The sequence below is a fragment of the Culex quinquefasciatus genome, chromosome 1 (assembly GCF_015732765.1).
Source record: "Culex quinquefasciatus strain JHB chromosome 1, VPISU_Cqui_1.0_pri_paternal, whole genome shotgun sequence".
NCBI classification, from domain to species: Eukaryota; Metazoa; Arthropoda; class Insecta; order Diptera; family Culicidae; genus Culex; species Culex quinquefasciatus.
The window spans coordinates 15,380,581-15,407,285 of NC_051861.1; the positions used below are offsets into that span (position 1 = coordinate 15,380,581).

General features: G+C 40.1%; 1 protein-coding gene and 1 long non-coding RNA gene across 2 annotated transcripts in view; both read right to left on the reverse strand.

Annotated features, from left to right (window-relative positions):
- LOC6032986 (dynein heavy chain 10, axonemal) overlaps nucleotides 1-26,705 on the reverse strand; it is a 99,341-nt gene that overhangs the window by 49,295 nt on the left and 23,341 nt on the right. The window contains exons 15-27 of the mRNA XM_038257099.1: nucleotides 23,777-23,890; nucleotides 23,020-23,702; nucleotides 22,683-22,791; nucleotides 21,601-21,683; nucleotides 20,847-21,138; nucleotides 16,357-16,515; nucleotides 11,846-11,998; nucleotides 11,172-11,304; nucleotides 4,204-4,289; nucleotides 3,395-3,529; nucleotides 3,132-3,338; nucleotides 2,369-2,523; nucleotides 401-481 (exon numbers count right to left, since the gene is read on the reverse strand). Of these exons, the coding sequence (XP_038113027.1) occupies nucleotides 401-481; nucleotides 2,369-2,523; nucleotides 3,132-3,338; nucleotides 3,395-3,529; nucleotides 4,204-4,289; nucleotides 11,172-11,304; nucleotides 11,846-11,998; nucleotides 16,357-16,515; nucleotides 20,847-21,138; nucleotides 21,601-21,683; nucleotides 22,683-22,791; nucleotides 23,020-23,702; nucleotides 23,777-23,890 (2,390 nt within the window). The remainder of the gene's footprint in view (nucleotides 1-400; nucleotides 482-2,368; nucleotides 2,524-3,131; nucleotides 3,339-3,394; nucleotides 3,530-4,203; nucleotides 4,290-11,171; nucleotides 11,305-11,845; nucleotides 11,999-16,356; nucleotides 16,516-20,846; nucleotides 21,139-21,600; nucleotides 21,684-22,682; nucleotides 22,792-23,019; nucleotides 23,703-23,776; nucleotides 23,891-26,705) is intronic.
- LOC119767746 lies at nucleotides 5,307-5,740 on the reverse strand. The gene is made up of 2 exons (XR_005277690.1): nucleotides 5,455-5,740; nucleotides 5,307-5,391 (listed from the first exon to the last, which is right to left on the reverse strand). It is a non-coding gene; the product is annotated as an uncharacterized LOC119767746 (long non-coding RNA).

Consider the following 26,705-nt stretch of genomic DNA (forward strand, 5'->3'; position numbering starts at 1 on the left):
TCGCATGGGAATCAGTTACCAACTCGCCGGTTTGATGATAAATTAAATTCGATTGAGTTGTTCGCGGCGATATGGGATTGGCAGCGAATCAAATTGATGGAGTTCGGTTTGGTTTGTTCTGTAGAGGTTTTTTTTTGTCGTTGCTTGTGTGAGTTATCGATACCCCGATCCGGCTACGTGGACAAACGAGCGAAACCTCGGAAAGCCAACGTCGTCGTCGTTGACGACGGTAGCTGAATATTTGATGGCAAACGCAAATTGAAAATTTCAATATTAAACAGCACGTGTCCTCGGTCTTTCCGGTGGCCGAAGCGGGTGCGGATTCGACGTTAGCTCTCGTTTGTCCACCGGTCGAGTCGGCTCGTGCCGCGGATGTCACAGGGCAATCAATTGTAATTACTGTGATGCCGCCATCGATTGCAGATTCATCGAGTTCTCCTCCAGCGTCAACATGATCTCGTCCACGGGGCCCTGGACGAACCTGCAAAGTGGAAAGCGGTATAAATATCAATGAAGAGTTGCACGTGACGGCATATGTTGGCAACACTGGCTGCAAATTGCTGTGCATCCGCCGTTGACAGTACAAACAAAAAAGAAAGGGTTTCATGTTAATAAAAATATATTGCAACCCACAATAATCATCTCTTCCTGCCCGCAAACCTAACCTAGCAGTACCTATTTTTTAAAATAAATTATCAATTTGTTGACAGTGCTTTTTAGTTGACTCTTTGTGTCTTTATAAGGGTTTGAGTCCTAGCTAAAAGTGCGAGAGCCAAATAAAAAAGCACTTCAAATGAAATTAAAGTTGGGAGCATCCTTTGATGGTACAACCTCCCTCCCCAGTCCGCCAACTCCCTGCTGGTTGGCAACACTGCACTGGAACAAGATGCTTTAGCTCTCTTCCTACCACCGTCAACGTGAGGAGATAATTTATTCAACGGTTGTCGGTGGGCCGCCGCCGCCGGTGGTGCATTGTTGCTCGCGCGATGCAATAAATTAATGTTTTCGTAATCAATTTTGTTCGAAATAATCAATTTGGATTTTATTTATTCTCCCTCTCGAAAATTAATTACTCGACGCGCTGGCGGTGGCGGGAGTTTGCAGACCAAATTGACAAGCGGACAAAAACTTTGCAATGTTAGTTTAGTTTTGGAATTTGCCTCAGGGAGGCGCTAGCAGCGCTTGATGGGGATTTTAAATGATTGCACGTCGTTTGCGTTCAAAAATCGATAAATCATGTCTAATAATCTGTGACGAAATGTGGAAAATGCACACACCGAATGTATTGAGATTTTTGTTCCGACAATATTATTTAATTTGGGAGGACTTCTGCAATAAAATAACAATGCATGGTGCATCTCTTTTGCAAATTGGTGTTTCAATTTGTTGTTGAAAGAATGGTTTGTTTGCCTGTTGTCCGTTGGCTCGAGATGAGATTGATTGACATTGAACATTCAATAAATAATCAAGGATTTTAGGGTTAAATTAAAAAAAAAAAAACAAAATAAAGACAGTTCCGACTATCCGATAGTCACATCTGAAATAATCGAATCATGTTGAATGTTTATTTGTATTATTTGGTGTCAAAACCAAATCATTTTTCTAACCGCTCAGTTTATGTAAACAAGACAAATACACTTTCCGTTCCGTTCCGGAATAGGGGTAGTAAATATTGGTTGATGGGCTGCATCGTCCCGAAATTTCCAAAAAAGTTTCCAGGTGATTTATGGATGGCCCCTTTAACAGGATTCCGAGTTATGATTTTTTGAAAATAATTCACCGGCTTTCGGTACATTGATCGAACTTAAGTCACCATGCGTCTCCATGTAAATGTACTGGGAACTAATTTCTTCGGAGAAGCATGGTGCTTTAAATTCATTGAATGTCATTGTATCAATTGCCGATGAAAAAACGAAACTATTGGCACTACGCCCCCCGGGGCATGGCCTTCCTCTAACGTGGGATTTCTGCTCCAGCGCCTCTGACGAGACAGGAGAAACCGGGACCGACGTTTTACTTCACCATCCGATAGAAGCTCAGTGGATAAGGCGGGAATCGAACCCGCGTCTCATAGCATCATCGGGATCGGCAGCCGAAGCCGCTACCCCTGCGCCACGAGACCCACAATTGCCGATGAATTATTTTCAAAAAGTCAGCCCTCGGAATCCCGTCTATTCAGTATTTTTGGAAATGATTCACAAAGAAAGAGCTGGCAATCTTACAACACTGGGCTTTCACTCAATCAAATCAGAAGGTGCAAAAACTCCATTACGTAGAATGGATTTCCCCACCCTCTACGCAAATGATTTCCAATAAAAATTCAAACAGCCAATCAAACAACAAATATGCCCAACCATTCTCGACTTACCGTCCACTCCCTTCGGCATCTTCTGCCCCGGTGCCGCGTCCCTCGTACGGGATAATGTTGAACGCCATTTGGGCCCAGATATCCGCCACTTCCTGGACGCCCCGTTCGATTGACAGCTCCTTGATGGCGTTATTTATGATTTCTTCGGCAATGTCCTGCAAGAGTTCGTGGCCAAAGTCATAAAAAGCCGGAGGGAGGTAAAAGGAGAGAAGACATGAAAACTGAATAAATCACGGCCACGGTTTCATGCGACCCATAGTTATTAACCGTTTTGGCTCCCGAAAATCGATTCCGAAGACGAATATTAAAAGGCAGCGGTAAAAAATGAAGAAGTGTTTTGAGAACAAAATCGATTCTAACCTTTCAAAGGTGCAGAGATATTCGAGCTGAGATGAGTACCGCCATTAAAATACGGGACACATTTAATCCATTTAATAGATTTTCGGTGAATACACTCTGAAATAATAACCACCATAAAATTTAACGAACACGATTATGACATTTGCTTAGAGCACCGTTAAGAAATGAAATATGAGTGCGGTTATGGACAACAGACGTGATTTTTGGAAAAAATGTTATTCAGTTTAAAAAGGATGACGCATTCAACATCTCTAGCATTTGATCCATTTGACATTTTGGATACTCTGAGAGCATGATACGTCAGTTTGTCTATGGCTAAGGACTTCGCCAAACACTTCATCATTAATCACACATTAAACCCCGTGTCACTTGTCGGTAGTAACGTCCCCTAATCCACCCCCACCTGATATTTGTGCAGCTCCATCGCGAACATGTTGTCCAGCGTGAACAGGTCGGGTGCCATGTCAAAGTGCTGACCGGTTTTGTCCATTAGCAGCTGCCAGTGGCGTTCCCGCAGGGCTTCGTCCTTCAGGCTCAGCATCAGCGGGATAGACGACTTGAACTGCTTCATTTTGGTGTCCAGCGCTTGACCCACGGGCGTTTGGCGGATCTACCCATGATGAAAGTGTTAATCGTCGAGGTATCTCCCAGGTATGCAGATCTTACCGGGCGAGGTAGCTTGCGGTATTCCTTCATGAAGACATCGATACCGTCCAGGAGGGCCTGCGGATTCAGGTTGGCCCACAGCGTTTGTCCCCACTTGGCGCGGGCGACCTTCTGCTGGAGGTACATTCTGTAAACCTGCAAGAATTGCAGTGTCAAAGGCTATAGAATGTTCATCTTTTCTACTGGACAACAATAGAACACGCGAGCTTGCTAATGGTCCGAAGCAAACACGGCCCCTAAAGTGACCACGTTAAGCAGAGCAAGTCACGTGGACTCTACATCGTCAACTTTGTTTAAGGCCTTTTCACCACATCTAGTCCACGTTGCCGTTTTTTTGGCCTTCATTCAGCGTTGTCGGCGAAAAAGGCTTTTTAACTTTGTTGCATTCTCACCTCTTCAGTTTGTACAGTCATTTCGTCGCGGGCTTGCTCTCCCGTCACAAACAACATTTGGTCGAGCACTGTTAGCTGTCACATCCAGTTCAAATCACCGCGTCCTCGTATTTTGCGCCAGGAGAGCATGCCACGGACGACGATTCGTGTGATGTTGGACCAAGGACCTCAACGAACAAGGACCACGGTCCTCGGTCGTCAGAGTACAAATTCATCATACTCACGAGACGGATGGCGAGGGAACCATTACGAACCGCGCGTTTTTTGGGCACTGCCTGTTTCTCCGCCTCACCATTTAATAAAAGGGACGAAGTTCTTTTTTCCTGATTGCAGAGCAAAACAATCCGCAACAAAAAAAAAAAAAAAAAAGGAAAAAAAAACTTTTTCTGAAAACTGAAAAGCTCCAACCGTACTCACCACTTGCATTTCTTCGTACTCGTGTTTGCACTGCAAAAACTCATTGTAATCCGTTAATGGGATGTCGAAGAGTTTTTCCGCGTTTTCTGGTGGTGGATGGGGAAAAAGGAGGAAAATGAGTGCCGAAAGGAAATTGATGCATTTAGTGGGTATTTCATCGTTTTTTTGTTGGGTCCTTTGCAATACGGAAAGCTAATTGTTTTGAAAGTGCTCAAAGTTGATGTTTGGAGTTTTTATGCTTTGATTTTTTTGTACGTATAATGCAGCAATGGAGCACCGGATTCGAGTGGTAAAAATTGCAGTTCTCCCATAAGAAATACATTGTAGAAAAAAGCAAAAACTGCTCGAATGAAAGTGCTCAATTCCCCACGAAATCGGGGGGATCGGGCTCAAATTTGTTTTGGGGTTCCTTGGCCGAAATAATAAGACAAGTTTTTTTGTTTGTCCATTAGGGTGACCTACACCGTGTTAAGGTGGTTCAAAAAATGACCAAAGCGTCATTCAATTATGGTACCCAAACATGTATACACTCAACCCCCGGTGGTTGGTCACTTTTTCGTTTGACACTTTTTTAGTTTGTACCCCGTTGGTTGGTCAAAGTCAAACTAAAAAGTGACGAACTGTCACTTTTTACACGGCGCTCGCGCACACTATCAAAACAAACGTTTGGTAGTGTGTGTGAACTCCGCGTAAAAGGGTGTCAAACTAAAAAATGAATCCGTTCGTTTGACAACAGTTGGTGTCAAACCATCGGGGTTTTAGTGTAGGCACAGAGTAACTCTGTGGTGTAGGTGCCCTGACAGACGGACCGGGCCGACAACGGCCCGAAAACCGCCGGACGGCTCGACAAAACGGCCCGAATTCCGTCGGTTTGTCCGACGGAATTCGGGCCCTTTTCGTGCGTATATGCAACAATTTGTCCGACGATCGTCGAAATCGACGTTTGAGAAAATCGATGTTGACGGGCCGTTGTCGGGCCGTTTTCGGGCGACTTTGTTATTTAGGTTGTCCTGCCATTGTCGGGTGCTCACGTTTCGAATTTAGGGCTTAATCAATCAAAAGTATTATTTTTTTTGCAAAAAAGTAATTTTTATTTGTCTTTATTGATGATTGATGTATTTTTGTCTTCAGTGTGTGCCGATTTTGATCCAAAGAAGCAGCTCTTGCATGTTTTGTTTGTGTCCTTGTCTAAGAGAAAAGGTAATATAAGAAAATATAAAAACAAAAAAAACAAGTGAATTAAGAATTTACCTCTTCCTCCACCGCACCGCCCAAAGGACCGACAACTGCTTATCCCTGATGGTCTTCACCGGAACATTGTCATGTTGCTCGGAGGACCGAATCCTCACCGATCAAAATGATGGTTTCTCCGGAGAGGGCAATTTATCCACCGCTGCTGGATTCCGTCCAGGGAATTTTTTTTATTTGGTTTGTTCGCACTAATATCATTTTACAACAAAATTATAAGGATTTGGCAATTAAGAATTTATTTTGAAGACTTTGCTTTGTGAAAAGTAATGATCTGTCATAAATTTTATCACCGCCTGCTTATTTTCTATACGCCGATTAAACGCAGGACAAACGCTCGAAAATGGCAGGACAAGATCGATTTCGAGTAGATAACGCACGACCGCGGGACTTCAGTCTAACAGGGTGTATATGCTGTTTTCGTGTGGAAATGCTATATGATTACAACACGGACGAACGGACATGACACGGGGTTTCAAAAAGTGAAGCAAGTTTTCTTTTACTTCTTCTTGGCTTAAACCTGCGCAAGCGAGATCGCTTTTGTCAAAATCTGCGCGCCACGTGGTTCAAAACGTAAACAAAGCCAGCTGATGATGCAAATTCATGGGCATTTTTTCAAATGGTCGTATGAATTTATATTAAAATTACCATTTCTATAAATGGTTACTAAATTACCATTTTTTTTAAATTATAAAATCGTCGCCATCGTGCTAACTTGTCGTACGTGCATTTTGGGCCAAATTGAGTTAAGAATGCCATTTTGTGCAGCTCGCAATGCCTCACCTTTTGACCTTCACAGATCCCCAAAATTCGATTTCAATCCTGAGATATTCAACAAAAACCGAAAAAACTCCGTGCATTTTTGTCACTTTACATATGAAAGTAGTTTCAATCTTGTCGTGCTATCTTGTCACTCCATGAAAATTTATGTAAGTGCGACAAAAGGCCAAAGGGATTTCAGGCCAGGAAAGTCAGGATGCGTTTGTCGCACGTACAAGCTAGACTACCGTAAACATTTGTAATTATAACTCGGGACTCCAGCAACCAACTTCAACCAAACTTTGGGACAATGCACAGAATGGTGAGCCAAGCAAAACGTGTTTGTTATTGTTTACATTGCGTGCTCTCGTTTTTGAATATTCAAGGTCAAACATTAAAACGCGTTTTTCTCGGAACGTCAAAATGGCGGGTGCGACAAGATAGCACGACAGCGTCGAAATGTTGTTTATTGAAAACGATAAAAATTTAACCATGATAAATTACGTAGAATCATAATTAATAAATTAATTATTGCTTAAGAGGCAGTATTTGTAGATTCTGCTCGGTTTGTTCTAGAGGTCGTATCGAGGTGCTCCGATTTGGATGAAACTTTCAGCGTTTGTTTGTCTATGCATGAGATGAACTCATGTCAAATATGAGCCCTCTACGACAAAGGGAAGTGGGGTAAAACGGGCATTGAAGTTTGAGGTCGAAAACACATGAAAAATCTTAAAATTGCTCGCATTTTCGTAAAACTTCATCAATTCCATTTCTCTTAGATGCATTCGAATGGTCTTTCGAAGCCCTTCAAAATGTGCTATCGACATCCAGGATTGGTTTAACTTTTTCTCATAGCTTTTGCAAATTACTGTTAAAAATGGATTTTTTTAAAACCTTAATATCTTTTTGCAACAGCCTCCAACACCCATACTCTTATAGGTCAAAAGATAGGTAATTTGATGGACTATAAGCTTACGGTATTAACTTTTTGGCCAATCGCAGTTTTTCTCATAGTTCTACGATTTTTCTAGAACAAACATTTTACGACGTTAGTTTTTGCCCTGTAGCCCAAGAAGACTGCACTTTTTGGTCTCAATTTTGTCATATTCGGAATCCTCGGTCAATTTCACGTAAGTTAGAAGTATTGGAGTTGTAATTTTGATTTAAAAAATAATTAAATAAAACATTTTTGAAAAAAGAAATAGATCTTATTTACCCTATGATCAGCACGTCAAATGCTGTATCAAGTAGGCGAAAACTGGTTTTACCCCTAATCCGACAACATTCTAAATAATATTTTAATTAATTCTAAATGGCATTTTTTCCAATCAAATTAAAATTTCCAACAACTCAATCTAATGTAAAATTTTCTGAGGATTCAGAATATGAAAAAAATTGAGACCAAAAAGTGCCGTCTTCTTGGCCTACAGGGCAAAAACTAACGTCGTAAAATGTTTGTTCTAGAAAAATCGTAAAACTATGAGAAAAACTGCAATTGGCCAAAAAGTTAATACCGTAGGCTTATAGTCCATGAAATTCCCTAACTTTTGACCTATGGGAGTATGGGTGTTGGAGGCTGTTGCCAAAAGTTATTAAGGTTTTAAAAAAATCCATTTTTAACAGTAATTTGCAAAAACTATGAGAAAAAGTCAAACGAATTCTGGATGTCTATAGCACATTTTGAAGGGCTTCAAAAGACCTTTCGAATGCATCTAAGAGAAATGGAATTGATGAAGTTTTACGGAAATGCGAGCAATTTTAAGATTTTTCATGTGTTTTGGACCTCAAACTTCAATACCCGTTTTACCCCACTTCCCTTTGTCGTAGAGGGCTCATATTTGGCATGAGTTCATCTCATGTATAGACAAACAAACCCTGAAAGTTTCATCCAAATCGGAGCACCTCGATACGACCTGTTTCACATCGGTGAAAAACTCGCTCTTAAGACGTATTGAGAAACCATGCGTAATCGCGCGATGCTACTTCGACAACTCGAACGTAGATGGCGCACGTGATGTTTGGTTCAGAAATTTGAAGAAAATTTGATCCTGGTGTCATGTCCGGTCGTCCGTGATTACACGTTTTAAAATCTTGCTTACTTTTTCAAACGGTCAGGTGTGAATATGAAACCCATGGCACATTAGTTTAAAAAAGTGCCTGATATGTAATTACATGGCAGTTAACAAAAAAAAAAAAAAACGAAAATGTAGAGCAATTCTCCACCAAACCCGGAAATGAATTTTACTTATATTTTTTTGCTTGCCTCAAACTTTGTGGGGGCCTTCCCTTAATTTTGTATCATTGGTTCGCCCATTAAAGTCTTCATACATTTTTGGCACCTGCTCATACAAAAATGTTGTGTTAATTTTCGAAAATCTGTAACTTTTCAAGGATTTTTTGGATTGATTTGGTGTTTGGATGTAGACTATTCAGATAAAACAGATAATCGGAAAAACTGGTGATTTTTTGACTGTCTTATTTACACCAGTCATGCTTTTGAACGGGTTCTCCATTCGTTCAAGTTCACACAGCAACACGAAAAATAACAGCTCTGAGAACGAACGCTCGTCTCTAAGAAACGTTCGTTCAGTAGGCTTTTTTGTAACGAACGGAGAACCCAGTTCAGAACTTCAACATTTTCCTTTGATAAAATCTCAGTAGACTAGCTAAACTTCATTGACTGTTAATCATCCGTTTACATATCAGTACTGCTAGCTTAGTGGTAACAATTAGGTTTAGTAATCAGAGGTAGTGAGTTCGAATCTCTTTTTTCCTGAACTAGAAAAGCATTGATTTTTTTTAAAATCACGGTGGCAATAAATTTTTGTTTCCTTTTTAGTTGGGGTGCTTTTTGCTTGTTATCCATTTCATTTAGTCTCCCTATCCTCCCAGCTGGAGTATCCCTTGATTTGTATAAAACGTAATTTCAGTCGTCGTCAAAAAGTTGGTACCCAACCACAAAAAAAAACAATATTTCAAAAAATTTAGATTCGAACTCACTTCCTTTGAATACTGTTCTTGCATGTTACCACCGAGCTAACTAAGCTCTGAACAAATTAGTCTACTGAATGTTTATTTAAGTTTAACAGTTGCCATAGAGAGCGTCTGGCTACAGGCGGGTTCACAGAACGCGTTCCAAACTTTGAAGAGAACGGCACGAAAAAGTGACGTTCTGTTTTTGGAACGAAAACCAATGGCTCCTCCGCGGTGGGTTCAGTTCGTTTTGAAGAAAGAGAACGAACGCAGAACGGGTTCCGTTCAAATAGCATGACTGATTTACACAAAAATTAAATTTTCCAAACTCCTTACTTTTATTTTTTTTTTATATGTTTAAGGGAACTAAACCCCGCATCTTTTAAGCCTTTTCTGATCAGATGTATGTACCACATTTTTGCCGACAATTAAGAGTAATTAAGAGTCAGCCACAGTGTAATTAAGAGATGCCAAGAATTGAAAACAAAAAACCTGAACATACTGAAAAATATACAGAATGAATTTGCAGCTAATTCCACGTAATATTTATTAACCATCACCCACAAATCCGAGCCGTGAGAATAATGGTACCGTTTACGGATTCAGCGAACATATCTCGAAATGACCGATAGAATTATGCCCTCGAACTCATTAGAAAAAAAATAACCCGTCAAAAAACTCAACTACGAAAATCGAGCCAGGAACCTTTAACAGACCATCACAATGACTTAACTGCCTCGGCTACCACAGCTTGGTGATTGGATTGTGGTCAGAAGTCGATGCATCACACTTGATTTGTTTTGATGGTGTGATGGAAAATCAGTTTGATTATCGTAATAAGATTATCCGAAGTTTCGATTATCCGAAGTGAATTTTATCCGAGGTAATACATTTTTTTAAACACTGGCAAAGTCACTAAAAACATGTCACACTTCCAACCATCGACCTCCGTGTACGCACGAGAGCAAGCAGCATGAAGTGCTCAGTGCTCCATCGTTTTTTTTTCAGATTTTTTCGCCGTAATTGAAGTTGATTACCTGCGAGTTAGCACCTCCAGCATGCCAAAGGCCAGCAGTGGCCGTGGCAGTTCGAGTGCGCAAAGTTCGATCGAGGGCACAATGGTAAACAAACCAACGCCACCTCCAATTTTTGTTTTGGACACGTTGGCGGACGATGTTGACGAGTTGCTGGAAGGCCTTGGATATTGCCCAGACAGGTGGTAAACTTGTTAAAAAGTGGACCATGGTCCAATCAATGTGAGTATCACGGTCCATACATACATTTTAACAATCTTGCCATCAGGCTGGCCTCGTGGCGCGGTGGTTAGCGGCTTCGGTTGCTAATCCCTTAGTTGCTATGGGGCGTGGGTTCGATTCTCGCCTTATCTTCCTGGCCTTCTAAAACGTCGGTCCATTTGCGTAAAAGAAGATTTGGGTGACTCACCATACTAAACCTTCACACGCCAAGAAATGAGCAGAAACTCGTGACAGAGACCACAAAAGACCCGGGGGTCGTTAAATCTTAAGAGTTCTTCTTTCCAATGCTTTGTAAGATCAAAAAATTGTTGAAAAATAGTTTTTTGGCAATTTTTTGGATCGAAGCCGGCCTAGAGGCGGGTTGAGTTATAGAGGGATATTTTGAATCGTACAAATTCCTAATCAGAAAGGTAAACACAACTTTCTACGTATAAATCTCCCATGTGTGTTCTCGTTTTATAATATTTTGCTTCCTCCAATACGGTAAATCAGGGGCCAAGCGTGAACGGTCAACTTCGACCAACGGTACATATTTTTCGCGCTTTAAAAACCCTGAGTTGAAATCACGAAACAAAAGGATCAAAATTGTCAAATTTCTTTTTTTTTTCAAATATCAAGCCCAATTTCCTGAATGTTTCAGAAAAATCATAAAGTGCTGTATGAAATGTTTCGATAACTTCTTATTTCCAAGATCTAAATAATTACTCTCGATTGAGCAGCAGTTCTGCTTACCTAGTTCGATACGTTGCTTCTCCATCGTCTCAAATTCCTTGCCATAAAGTTCCATCAGTTCAGCACCGCGGTCCAAATCCAGCCCAACCGTCCCGGGACCCTCGCTTTTGTACCGCTGGACAAATTTGTTGAGCTGCACAAGACACACATCGAGCAAGAGCAGAAGGATTGATGTTTATTTACAATCCGCAAAGTGTGCAACATACACACACACACACACTGATACATTTCGCAAGGAACTGTTTATGGCGTAAATAGTTCAAACGAGACGACCACATCGAATCAAAGCGACCACCACATTAAACGCTCAATTTACGATGTCATCGTCTTACGTTCTTCCAGGAATGGGTTCTGCTAAGAGGGAATCTCGAGTGGAAAATGCCAACGGAAGCACCACACGATGGACCCTTGTGCAATGTGCACCGTCACTGGGTGCCATAATGGCGTCCGGTCCACCATTATGGCGACGCGTTCAAACGCCACTCCAGTCGACGGCACCATCACTGCCTAGCTTCAGGCGAAACGGTGATTTTGCATCAAGTTTGCCAGCAATTCCGCCCTTTGAAGAAGGCATTTCCGCCAAGATTTCCCCCCGTGTGTGTGTGTGTGTGCACGCTGTCATCAGTTTTCGTGTATGTGTGTGCAACTAAATTCCACCACGCTCGCTCACTTACTTCAAAGCAAAAGATACTGATCTCGTTCTGTGTCATCTCGGCAAACTTTGTCTTCGTTGATTGCAGCATGTTTGCCCGGTACAGCGCCGAGTTGAAGAGTTTGCGCCAGCGCTTCTCCAGCTGGTACGCCATCAGCATGTCGCCGAAAGGGAGCTGCGGGGGTTGGACGGTGAGAAAGAAAGAAAGAAAAAAAAAACGTTGCAAACACAGAATGAGTTGGAATAAAACAAGATAGGATTGCACCCCCTTCATACAAATTTAATTATTGAACAATTATATACTTGAACTCCTAAGTACCAAAAAAGGATTCATTACATTGCAACAGTTAACTGCAGTACATTCATAATTCATTTGTTTTGAATATGAAATTTAAAGTATATTACTTTGCTTCAAGCTCGCTTTTTTTAAAGGCTACCTCAGCCTGCACATAGAAGTTAACCTGAATATTGTCTGGAAAATGACACTCCAAATTAGAGGGAAACGAATCACCATCAAGTGGTAGCTGCGAAAGGTATCCAAATCCCTAGCAAAAGCTCGCATCGAAAAAAAACTTCAGCAAAGCGTTTTCACCAAGAATGCTAGAAAGGGAAATTGAGCGTTGCGAATGGGTAACATTTTGACCTGGCAAAAAAGTGGGTGTGAGCAAATTTCAAGTTTTTTGACTTTGGCTTTGCACACCACAGCGATCGAAATCGGCGGTGGCGAACTTCCTCAGATATTGATTGAATTTCATCTGTGTCGTCGCCGATGACAATTTTCCAACGGCAAACAGAGCATTTCGAGAGGAAATTGATCGGTTAAGAACAAACACCCTGCTGGTTGTTGGGTGGCTTCGGCAAAGGAAAGCTCGGAATTGGATTTCTATGTTTATGGTGACGAGCAGCGGCAAGTGGAAAACCATTATTTGCTCTGTTACTGTGCTCAGACTTGGGAGAAAATCGTTCTGACTCTTCTTTACAAGAAAACTCAAAGTGGAGACGCTGGGCGCTTTCTCTATTTCTTCCTCGAGACAAAAAGGCAGTTAAAACAAAGGAATCAATTTCCCGAATCGTGCTCAATCAAAGTTTGGATGAATCAAGAATTTCGCTCAGGCTTTTTCTTGGGAAGTTCGAATAATGGTTTGTGAGAAAGAAATCGGTGCCATTCCAGTACAGAAATAACTTTCAGTATTATGTAAAACATTGTTTGCGACTTTCTTCTATTTTAAGGGGTTACAGACATGTAAAACTCACAAAATGTCATATTATAGAAAGTTTATTGAATCCACTAAAAATATGATTTTCAATCAATTCTGATAGTTTCATGAAAATATTTCATGATTAAACTGAGTAAGAGACGATTTAAGCTAAAAAATTTGCCATGTGCAAAGAACTGTCAAACTTTCTGTTCGTTTTTTTTTTCAAACAACCCATGTTCGCATAAATGTCCCATGTCCAAAAACAGCAAGCTGAGAAAATGCATGGCAAATTTGTCTCACAGATAAGGCTACGTATTAAGTTTTTGCGAAAAAAATTCACAATGTACTGGCTTTTCTGAAAGAGCACACAATTTTGGACCAATCTGCATTCATAACTTAAATGTGACGAAAATGCATACGAGACATTTATGCGAACAAAGGCAGTATATCTGGGCAATGATACATCCAAATGGATTCTAATTTATTTAGTCGAAAAAAAAACGAAGTTGACTTTATAGCTGTCGGCCACCATTGCTAGTACCAACCACTAGTGTCTTCCTTTTATCTACAAGGACTTCGCCGCCCTGGACTCCTATGAAAGTATGGCACGGAGCGACGGCGCCGAATACCCATATTTACACAAAGAATTTTAGAGCGCCCGCCGCGGGATTCGAACCGGCGACCTCTGGATTGTTAGTCCAGTGCGCGGTCCGATTGATCCACACGGGCGGGACAAATTTATTTAGTCACTAGTTGAAAATGTATATTGTGTTGCTCTGAAAACAAATTAAAAAATGTTTTAGTGTATGCTTATACCAACCCTTGACATTTTTGCCGATTCACATGTATGTAACCTCTTAAGCGAGCGTTTTTTTTATAAACAGCAATAATCTTTAAAATTATAAAATAAGACATATTTCTCTTGAAGGTTGCCATTGCGCTGAAGAAACTCGGCATCAAGAATTGGAAAAAAAAAGTTTAACTTCTCTTTTATCTGTTGAAGTTGTTGTTTTCCAGTAGAGCAATTCTCTACGAAATCGGTCTTTTTTCTTCAATTTTAATTTTTGTATTTTTTAATCCGGCTGAAACTTTTTTGGTGCCTTCGGTATGCCCAAAGAAGCCATTTTGCATCATTTGTTTGTCCATATAATTTTCCATACAAATTCGGCAGCTGTCCATACAAAAATGATGTATGAAAATTCTAAAATCTGTATCTTTTGAAGGAATTTTTTGATCGATTTGGTGTCTTCGGCAAAGTTGTAGGTATGGATACGGACTACACTGGAAAAATAATACACGGTAAAAAAATTTGGTGATTTTTTATTTAACTTTTATCACTAAAACTTGATTTACAAAAACACTATTTTTAATTTTTTTATTTTTGATATGTTTTAGAAGACATAAAATGCCAACTTTTCAGAAATTTCCAGGTTGTGCAAAAATCACTGACCGAGTTATGAATTTTTAATCAATACTGATTTTTTCAAAAAATCGAAATTTTGGTCGTAAAAATTTTTCAACTTCATTTTTCGATGTAAAATCAAATTTGCAATCAAAAAGTACTTTACTAAAATTTTGATAAAGTGCACCGTTTTCAAGTTATAGCCATATTTAAGTGACTTTTTTGAAAATAGTCGCAGTTTTTCATTTTTTTAAATTAGTGCACATGTTTGCCCAGTTTTGAAAAAAATATTTTTGAAAAGCTGAGAAAATTCTCTATATTTTGCTTATTCGGACTATGTTGATACGACCTTTAGTTGCTGAGATATTGCAATGCAAAGGTTTAAAAACAGGAAAATTGATGTTTTCTAAGTTTCACCCAAACAACCCACCATTTTCTATCGTCAATATCTCAGCAACTAATGGTCCGATTTTCAATGTTAATATATGAAACAATTGTGAAATTTTCCGATCTTTTCGAAAAAAATATTTTTGGAATTTTCAAATCAAGAAAAACATTTTAAAAGGGCGTAATATTGAATGTTTGGCCTTTGTGAAATGTTAATAATATTGAATGTTTGGCCTTTGTGAAATGTTTCCTGTTTTTAAACCTTTGCATTGCAATATCTCAGCAACTAAAGGTCGTATCAACAAAGTCCAAATAAGCAAAATATAGAGAATTTTCTCAGCTTTTCAAAAATATTTTTTTCAAAACTGGGCAAACATGTGCACTAATTTAAAAAAATGAAAAACTGCGACTATTTTCAAAAAAGTCACTTAAATATGGCTATAACTTGAAAACGGTGCACTTTATCAAAATTTCAGTAAAGTACTTTTTGATTGCAAATTTGATTTTACATCGAAAATGAAGTTGAAAAATTTTACGACCAAAATTTCGATTTTTGAAAAATCAGTATTGATTAAAAATTCATAACTCGGTCAGTGATTTTTGCACAACCTGGAAATTTCTGAAAAGTTGGCATTTTATGCCTTCTAAAACATATCAAAAAATAAAAAAAATTAAAAATAGTGTTTTTTTGTAAATCAAGTTTTAGTGATAAAAAGTTAAATAAAAAAATCACCAAATTTTTTTTACCGTGTATTATTTTTTCCAGTGTAGTCCGTATCCATACCTACAACTTTGCCGAAGACACCAAATCGATCAAAAATTCCTTCAAAAGATACAGATTTTTGAATTTTCATACATCATTTTTGTATGGACAGCTGCCGAATTTGTATGGAAAATTATATGGACAAACTAATGATGCAAAATGGCTTCTTTGGGCATACCGAAGGCACCAAAAAAGTTTCAGTCGGATTAAAAAATACAAAAAAAATCGAATGACCGAAATCCTAGAGAACTGCTCAGTAGCCGTCGTTCAGAGCCGTCGCTTCAATCATCGCCGCTCATCGTCCTAGCCGTTCGCTTCTTCGCTCATCAATATGCAAATGAATACGATAAAGTTTTCATCAACTTTATCGATGATGATGACGACGACGACGAACGACGAGTATGGCTTTTATTTTCGCCCTGGAATCGGAAAAGTTTGCGCCGGAAAAAAAGAGCGTCCCGAGATCGGGAAATCGACGTGATCCAAGAAATTGGTGCGCGCCGTGACAACTGTAATGAAGCAATCAGTGGAGTGGAAAATCTTTGATTTTTCGGGGATGTTTATTGTAGTTTGTCTTTTTGAAATAAGTTTTCTTGTTGAATCGGGTTTGATCGGAAATTGGGTCATTTCGAAGAATCGATGGAAATCTCGATATTTTCCTTTATGATTCTAATAAAAAGATTCAAAATAAAAAGGTTCAATGAATCCTCCAAGCTTTAAAAACACAACATGGTTTGTCTGGCCAGCTGTCACGGTTCACGCTACAAGCGTTGCTTTCTTACCTTTATCCGATGCTCCTGCATGATGCTGTAGATTTCCTGCATCTCGTGAATGCGCAACTCCACGGTTAGCGTCGTCGTTTGGATTGTGTTGATGGTCTGCATGACGCTCTTGAAGTGGGCCAACTCCTTCACGTTCCGGTCCAGCTCAGTCCGGAGGTTCTGGGGAGCGGAAGAACGAAATTAAAAAAAAAAGTTAGGCAAAGGTTAATCGAGTTTTGTCAACTGTCAGTCCAGGACAGGAATCTCCCTGCCAGCACATAAGAGAACCCAAATTTCCCCCAAAGGTACATAGGCAAATTTTAGTCCCCACCAGAGTGCCGAGTCAAGTTCCGGTGGAAATGTTTCCAACATTAACTTACTTAACCCATCATCGTGATGACCGTTGCGACCATGGTCAGTGTGTTGTTGGAACCTGTCCTCGCGAAAAGCAAACCAAACTACACAAACTATGAATAATATATGAATCTGGAGGTTCGTTTAGCACTACCTGGGCACCCTTTGTGGGTGCTACCCACCATATCCATGCCAAGTGAGCTTCTGTCCGGCCAGAAAAAAAATAATAAAATGCAGACTTCTCATAAACATAACGTTTGCTCAGCATTCCCCCCCCCCCCAGTCCTTAAACAGACGAAGCAGGAAAAGCTTTCCCTCAGGATCTCATCATCGTGACATTTATACGAGCGGGTCATTTTGCCAGGGAGGGATAGGTGCTTCCGTCGCGAATTTATTTCCACCTGGGCAAGTGTGCCTCAACCCTCAGTCCAGTCTGAAGGGTCAACCCGTAGATGCTTGAATATTTCACAAAATATGCCAACCTCGAGATCCCCGGTTCAGAGTGCCTACCGACCGGTTCGGAATAGAAATTTATCTGCCTGAATTTTTAATCAACGTTCCAAGGATGACACATGGCCAGGATGAACAAGGCGTTTACCTGGAAGGGGATGGGGCTGACCGCGTCGTTGCCACGTGGGCTTATTTGTGGCAGGGTGTGTATGTGCGTGAAAAGCGGGTCAGAACTGGGCCCCTGATGTATGCAGACTAATCAAATTAAAGCTAACGACGTGCCACAAGTGACCCAATAAAGCTTAAAGATGAGGATTTGATCCAGGCAGGATATCGGATGCAAGATTTATGCGCCGGTAGTGCGAGCAGTAGCTGGAGCCTATAGGTGAATAAATGGGATTGTCCGGCAATCGTGAGAGTTCATAAACTTAATTTAAAGTAATAACTCAGAGGAGAAATTTAGACTTTGCATTAAAGTCCAGTCACTTCGATGGTTTAAATTTCTATATTCCGTATAGAATACGAATTCATTCATCATCATTTGAAACCGGCATTTTTCCTCGGGAATTTTAATTACAATACTCGAAATTGAGTGGAATTCATCACCATCACTCTAATTTTAGTACATATTTTCATTCCACAAAATTTGTCAAACATTAAAAAGCGTTTTCTGCGACGAGAAAACGCGATCATGTCGAAATGGCTTTTCCTTGTGCTTCCTAGTTGAACAAATTAAATTTTAGCAAACATCACGACAATCACGCAAGCATCAATACGATGCCGGAAGAATTCAGGTGGGAATTTTGGGCCAAACCTATTAGAGAATTTCAGGTACACCACGAACCGAACATTTTCCCCGAGATGTGCCTTCTTCCTGCTAGTCTAGGAAGCGCCTTTGGGGCTTGGATGAAATTCTAATTTCTTCGCCCGGATATTCCTACTGGACCGAGTACCTGACTGGACCACTAGGTACAGGTTCGGTAGGAGATAGTTGGACAACGCATCAGGGCATATCATTTGGTTCAACTGTGAAGCTTCATGGCTTTCTCTACAAAACTAGGGTGGTTCCTTGTTGGATGTTAAGATGCGTTATCATAGAATAGCTTGATGACCTTTAAAAACAAACTTGGATTACTCAAACATTTATTTTCCGTCATGAATTTCTTCGAGCAACCACGAGCCACCCTAGCTCGCCTCCGACAAACCAGAAAGTCCGAGAACAAACCGGAAGACAAATACCCCGGAGGCCCTGAGCGGCGTCCGGACGCAACTAGTCCTGTCCTGTGCACAGCCTTGAGTTGGTGGTGCAAATTTCAGACTCTCCCCCGGCGGCAGCGGCAACCGAACGAAGAACGTCTTAACTATATTGATGAAGTCTTCAATCGACTGGAGAATCTCGAGACCGGGAATTCCGTGGAGAATGCTGCCTCTTCCAGGCCGGTCCAGGTTTAACAAGTCAGGGAGAGATTTTTTTTCTTCCTTCTAATATGCCGAAACTGGCCACAAGTTAGGTAGCCACGGGCATTCAATCTATATTGGACGAGTGCAAGGCGGGAGGTGAAGTATTGGAAAATGCAATTTTGCCACCTTCTGAAAATTGGGTCGTCACTGGGGGGATTTGAATGAAATGAAGCTACGATGCCGTTCGGGGTTTGACGTGAAGCCATTATGGCCGTTGCTGTCAAAAACTCTAACTAGAAGATCCGATTGATAGCCAAGTAAAAACTCTATCTATGTTTGCTTGGAGTGATTCGCGTTGCAGCTGAGCAGTTCTCTAGGATTTCGGTCATTCGATTTTTTTTGTATTTTTTAATCCGACTGAAACTTTTTTGGTGCCTTCGGTATGCCCAAAGAAGCCATTTTGCATCATTAGTTTGTCCATATAATTTTCCATACAAATTCGGCAGCTGTCCATACAAAAATGATGTATGAAAATTCAAAATCTGTATCTTTTGAAGGAATTTTTGATCGATTTGGTGTCTTCGGCAAAGTTGTAGGTATGGATACGGACTACACTGGAAAAATAATACACGGTTTTGGTGATTTTTTATTTAACTTTTATCACTAAAACTTGATTTACAAAAACACTATTTTTAATTTTTTTATTTTTGATATGTTTTAGAAGGCATAAAATGCCAACTTTTCAGAAATTTCAGGTTGTGCAAAATCACTGACCGAGTTATGAATTTTAATCAATACTGATTTTTCAAAAATCGAAATTTTGGTCGTAAAAATTTTTCAACTTCATTTTTCGATGTAAAATCAAATTTGCAATCAAAAAGTACTTTACTGAAATTTTGATAAAGTGCACCGTTTTCAAGTTATAGCCATATTTAAGTGACTTTTTTGAAAATAGTCGCAGTTTTTCATTTTTTTAAATTAGTGCACATGTTTGCCCAGTTTTGAAAAAAATATTTTTGAAAAGCTGAGAAAATTCTCTATATTTTGCTTATTCGGACTATGTTGATACGACCTTTAGTTGCTGAGATATTGCAATGCAAAGGTTTAAAAACAGGAAAATTGATGTTTTCTAAGTTTCACCCAAACAACCCACCATTTTCTATCGTCAATATCTCAGCAACTAATGGTCCGATTTTCAATGTTAATGTATGAAACATTTGTGAAATTTTCCGATCTCTTCGAAAAAAATATTTTTGGAATTTTCAAATCAAGACTAACATTTCACAAAGGCCAAACATTCAATATTACGCCCTTTTAAAATGTTTGTCTTGATTTGAAAATTCCAAAATATTTTTTCGAAAAGATCGGAAAATTTCACAATTGTTTCATATATTAACATTGAAAATCGGACCATTAGTTGCTGAGATATTGACGATAGAAAATGGTGGGTTGTTTGGGTGAAACTTAGAAAACATCAATTTTCCTGTTTTTAAACCTTTGCATTGCAATATCTCAGCAACTAAAGGTCGTATCAACATAGTCCGAATAAGCAAAATATAGAGAATTTTCTCAGCTTTTCAAAAATATTTTTTCAAAACTGGGCAAACATGTGCACTAATTTAAAAATGAAAACTTCGACTATTTTCAAAAAAGTCACTCAAATATGGCTATAACTTGAAAACGGTGCACTTTATCAAAATTTTAGTAAAGTACTTTTTGATTGCAAATTTGATTTTACATCGAAAAATGAAATTGAAAAATTTTTACGACCAAAATTTCGATTTTTTGAAAAAATCAGTATTGATTAAAAAATTCATAACTCGGTCAGTGATTTTTTGCACAACCTGGAAATTTCTGAAAAGAAGGCATTTTATGTCTTCTAAAACATATCAAAAAATAAAAAAAATTAAAAATAATGTTTTTTTGTAAATCAAGTTTTAGTGATAAAAAGTTAAATAAAAAAATCACCAAATTTTTTTTTACCGTGTATTATTTTTCCAGTGTAGTCCGTATCCATACCTACAACTTTGCCGAAGACACCAAATCGATCAAAAATTCCTTCAAAAGATACAGATTTTTGAATTTTCATACATCATTTTTGTATGGACAGCTGCCGAATTTGTATGGAAAATTATATGGACAAACAAATGATGCAAAATGGCTTCTTTGGGCATACCGAAGGCACCAAAAAAGTTTCAGCCGGATTAAAAAATACAAAAATTAAAATTGAAGAAAAAAGACCGATTTCGTAGAGAATTGCTCAGCTGTAAAAATGTCACCTTTATGTCGACCTTCATGGAACTTACCTGCATGTGGTCGTTCAGCTCGATCATCTGGCGGCGTGTTCGATCGCCCAGGATGTGTCCGAGGGTGTTCCGCCACTCGACGGCATGATCCACGATGGCCCGTATCACCGGCTGCAGGTTGATCCGGATCGATTTGATATCGTGGTACGGGCGATGTCGCTCCAGGTCGTTCACGATCTGCGTGTAGAAGATGAACTTCTCGTCGAGCTGGGCCAGCGGTAGGTTCTGGGCCAGGAAGCGCTCGCATACGCTCATCTTCTCGTACATCCAGAGGCTCTTGTACTTTTGCCAGCTGTCGGAAGAAGAATGATTATATCGAATCGGATAGGGCCATAATTCAGGCCACCGAGTGTTTTGTGATGGTGCATAAATTCACCGGGATTGAACCGCTTCATCATGAGCGGGCCGTCGTTAGCTTTCGAGAAGTTTTTGGCTACCAAGCCAGATTGTAAAGACAGACGTAAAATGTGATTTCTTGGTAAAAAGATAACTTTCCGCAGAACATGGGCGTTCAAAAAAAAAAAAAAATTGAAAAATATGAAAATATTAGCTATTTTGTGAACGTCTATATGTCTCATATATTTAGCAAATTTTAAATAGTTCAAGACAACAAAAAAAAACCCCCGTAGAATTTAGGTGCACCTCCCTGCATCAAAATTCTTCCCCAAAAACCGCACGAACCTGACGACGGCCCGCAGCGCTCTACTCCCGGAAATCATCCCCCAAAAATCGAGCAAACGAAGTGAAATATTACCATTTTAAATACACCAGAACATCGGCCACTAAATTCTGGATAGTTTGTTGCAAGTTTATAACAAGTTCGCAAACTTTCGGAATCTGTAAGTGGGAAAAAGAAGAGAAAACGAAGGCAAAACGGGCACACGGGTAAACAAATTTATCAAAGTCAAATAAAATATCGATAAATTGTGCACAAAAGTGCACGTTTTCGGAAGGGGAACGGTGGTGATGGGTGGTTGTCGGTCGGTTTGCTCTGCAGCCCTGCAGTGGGTAGTCGCGCTGTACTACCAGCCCGTAGAGTGGTGTTCAACTATTGAGTTATAACTTCGTCGTTCGTCCCTCATCGGGATGGAATGGGTGCGATTTGATGGTAGGGAATGAGTTGGTGAAGATGTCCAAATCCATTTTGCTGGGAAGGAGAGCAAGGATGAACTCCGATTGGAGCGCAACATTACTGATTGAAGATACAGTTTCACGACAATCGAAACGTTGTTTGAGCCCTACAAAATAATGTTTATCTCGCACAGCATAAGATCCTTATGATATCTCTACCCACTCGGGTGCCATCCGGGGTTGGTGCCTTTGTCGGAGTCGGAGTTCACAAATCTTCAGAAGTTGGAGTCGGAGTTTGCTAATTTTCGACAACTCTGCTTGGAGTAGTTGGGGTCGGAGTCGGAGACGATATAGCCGGGTGATTAGTTGGTGTCGGAGTCAACATATTGTGAGAAGCCGTTTTCGGAGTCAACAGTCTCCAAAACCCTGATGGTCATGTTGCATGTTGTGTAGTCAGCGAGAAGAGTGATGGTTAGCCAAAGCTTTTTCCAGCGTGGAACGTCCCCGTCGTTTATGATGCACGGATCTCTCGTTTTGTGGAGATGTGCTGAGCAGCCTCGTAACTATTTTTTTTAGTTTGTTTGTTTTTGTTACACTCTCGCATGTGTGCTGAATGTAAACATTGGTGTGCAAAAATGTTGAACCTCACCACCCAACCGCCCTCAACGTGCACCCAAGAGAGTTACAAAAATACTTTGTTGTTGCAAGATAGTTTTGCATTTATCGTTGTTAGTAGCAGGAGAAGTTACGAGGAGGGGGTCATACCTGAACGACGTCTTCGAAAAAGGTAAACGTAAACGTTTCGTCCTCGCCGCCTTTGGTGTTCGGACACGGGAGGCAGGTCTCGGCCATCCAGCGGCGGAAGCTTTTCAACCTGGCAAAACAGAAATGCAGAAGACACGACGAGTCATCGGGGCAAAGTTTTAATTGAATTGACTGTAGTTTGGATTGAGGAGGACCACCTTAATGTGATTTTGCGAGTTGTGCAGTGCAAGTAATGCGATACACTTTGGATTGTTTTGTGGCGATTTGGATGTGAGTCGAGTTTTTAAAATTACTTAAGAGTAGTAATAGCTTAAAACCATCGTTGGGAATCACTTACCGCTGCAGAAAATCTGTCACCGAGTTGATCGCAATACCGTAAACCTCGGCCGCACTCGGCTTCATGAGTATCTCCGGAACGTCCAGCGTGGCGTCCACCTCGAACAGGGGTCGCTCCTGCAACAGGTCGTGGGCAAACCGTTCCAAGTTTCGGGTGGCGAACCGAGTAAAGCAGGAAAAGACATGCTTTTCCCAGTGATTGTAGTAGAACTTCATCTCGGGACACTCTCCGGTAAAAGTTCCAAGCACTAAACTTTCCAACTTGATCAGTATTGGTCCAATTGAGTCGTACAGCTTAATTAGTCGGGTAGTTTTGGCGTTGCGTTCCTGTTCCAGTGCTTTGAAAAAATCACGACAAGGTCGTACTCCATCATCTGGTGCACCCTCACGGATGGTAACCCGCTTGGGCTTTTTGACGATCTGCTGCTGCTGGCCATCCTCTTCAGCTTCCGCTTCCTTTGCAGACCCTTCCTGATGATGGTGACCGTGACCATGGTGATGATCCCGGGAGTGAGACGGAGTCTTCAGCACAATTTCCCCAACCGTTGAGCGTTTCTCCTTAGCTGCACTGGAGCTCGCGTCAAATTCAAACATGGCAAATGACTCCAACCGTTCGATGCGCGATTTGATATCGTTGCTGATGTGGCCAATCTGGCACACCATCGACGAGAGGCTCTTCATAAACTGCGATGAAGAAATCCGTGTACAAGTTATTGCTCCGCCAAACTGTCATCATTTATATCGCACGCGTGGCTTACCTGTTGGCACCGCTCGCAGTACGACTGGATGTTAAACGACTGCCAGGTGAATCTGCCTAAGCCGGCTTGAATAATTGTTTCGACTTCGTACAGGTGACCCCGCAGGAAATGGATCTGGAGGAGAAACCGAATTTATGTAGCGTTAAAGCTGAGATTATGCGGATTGCGGATTTTAGGATAAGATTTCTTCGGCAGGATTGGGGCATTTTATTGCGGTGACTTTTTTTTCCTTAATTTATCGGAAGAAGCCGTGTGGTTTCCAACTCGACAGAGATTGATAGTAAGCTAACAAGGACAGTTTTCTGCGAGGGGAGCCAACTATCAATCTCGGTTGCACTATGCCAACAGATGCTTCCAGCTTCAGCGACGGAATATGATAATCACGACTATCCGGGCTCATTTCGAGAAACGCCCAAGACATCCGTCGTCTCTTCAGCGCGTCAACTAGAAGTTACTTATCATTTTCCATGAATATTTATAGCGGCTTGGGCCCCAAGTTCTATGGATAAATTAATACCAGAGTGCGAACTGTCTACCAGGCTTTCGGTAGAAAAAGGGAACTCAGCAGCCGGTCTCACTTTTGCAGCGAGAAGGTCATAGTCAGTTACTGTCAATAAAATGGGAAATAAGTTTCCGGAATGAGGCCTTCCAGCAGTGGTCGGGTTGATTATTTATAAGGCCGGATTCATTACGCAATATGCTTAAGATGGCTTCAACTAGTTTAAATTAAATCCAAGCCTATAGTCTCTTTTTATTTTTTGAAAAGATCCTGAGCAATTTCCTATGTTTATAGGACCTTTTAAATTAAAACTCAAGAGTTTTTAAAAGTTTATTTTTGCAATTCCGTCGTGAAACTACTTACTTTTCCTGTCATTCTTGAACGACGAAATAGCCTACTTTTCTGTACTAAAAATAACAGAATCGAATAGCAACACTTTTCAAAATAAATGCTGAAAAGTTCTACTTTTCAGCACTCAAATGGGTGCTGAAAAGTTGAACTTTTTAACACTTGTTTCGAAAAGTAACACTTTCAAAAAAATTATTTAAACGATTTATTGACAAAATATGAAAATTTGACATAAAATTTCACTCAGTGTGTGTTTTTTGGAATTGCAAAAAATGTTGAATGGAACTCGTTGCAAAACTTGATTTTTTTCAGCACTCTTCGTATTTATCCAAAAAAATGTAAACTCGTGCTGAAAAAATCTTCTTTTTGCAACTTGTTGCAGTGGCAGTGCGTGGCCGAATGGTTACGCTGTCCGCTTTGTAAGCGGATGATTCTGGGTTCGATTCCCATCTGCTGCAACCTTCCATCGGATGAGGAAGTAAAATGTCGGTCCCGGCCTTGGTTGTTAGGCCGTTAAGTCATTCCAGGTGTAGGAGTCGTCTCCATGCCATAAGTACAAACAACACACCAAACCAAGCCTACTCCGGTGGAATCGCTGGCAGCGATTGGACTCGCAATCCAAAGGTCGTCAGTTCAAACACTGGGGTGGAAGGTTCCTTGGAGTAGAAAGAGGTTTGGGTGCTCTCCCCATTCAAGCCTTCGGACTCCTAGGTTCGAGCAGAAACTTGCAACAGAGACCACAAAAGACCCGGGGGTCGTTAATGTGGATGGTTTGATTTTGATTTTGATTGCATAATAGTAGTTTATGCAACAAGTTGCAAAAAGAGGATTTTTTCAGCACGAGTCGTACATTTATCCAACAGGGTTCACCGAGTTGGATAAATACGAAGAGTGCTGAAAAAATCAAGTTTTGCAACGAGTTCCATTCAACATTTTTTGCAATTCCAAAAAACACACACTGAGTAAATTTTATGTCAAATTTTCATGTATTTTGTCAATAAATCGCTTAAATCAAAAAAATGTTGAAAAGTGTTACTTTTCGAAACAAGTGCTGAAAAGTTCAACATTTCAGCACCCATTTGAGTGCTGAAAAGTAGAACTTTTCAGCATTTGTTTTGAAATGTGTTTCTATTCGATTTTGTTATTTTTAGTAGATAAAAGTAGGCTGTTTCGTCACGCGAGAATGACAGGAAAAATAGGAAGTTTCAAGACGGAATTGCAAAAAACATTTTTTGCAATTCCAAAAAACACACACTGAGTGATGTGTCAAATTTTCATGTATTTTGTCAATAAATCGTTTAAATTAAAAAATGTTGAAAAATGTTACTTTTCGAAAAAAGTGCTGAAAAGTTCATTTTTTCAGCACACATTTGAGTGCTGAAAAGTAGAACTTTTCAGCATTTATTTTGAAAAGTGTTGCTATTCGATTCTGTTATTTTTGGTACAGAAAAGTAGACTATTTCGTCGTTCAAGAATGACAGGAAAAGTAAATAGTCTCACGACGGAATTGTTGATGTATTTGGTTAAAAAATCGTTCAAAATTTAAACGATTTCATCAAAATAATTTTGAAAAGCATTACTTTTCGAAACAAGTGCTGAAAAGTTCAACTAGAAGACAGAGTAGAAGCATTTATTTTGAAAAGTTTTGCTATTTGATTCTGTTAGCTTTGGTATGGGACCATCCACAAACCACGTTGACACTTTTTAGGAAATCTTAACCCCCCCTCCTTCGTGGACAATTGTCCATACAAAAAAATAACGCTTAAAGCATGTCCGACTTACACGGACGCCCAAGCCTCCAAAAAAAGGTGGAACGGTAACTTCAACTAGCTGGTTCTCGGGCATAACTCAACCAATCGGAACGATTCTTGTTTCAAGTGATTTGTAAGAATGTCTAGATAATTCTAAAATTTTGCAGAACTTGATTTGAACAAATCTGTAATTTCTGCGACCGAAAACATCGTTCCACCTTTTTTAAAAAGACTGCCTCCGCGGAATTTTTGGAGAATTTTTTTTTACACGCGAAAAAAAAGTTGGAAAGATGTTTTTGATCGCAAAAATTAGAGATATGATCAAATTAAG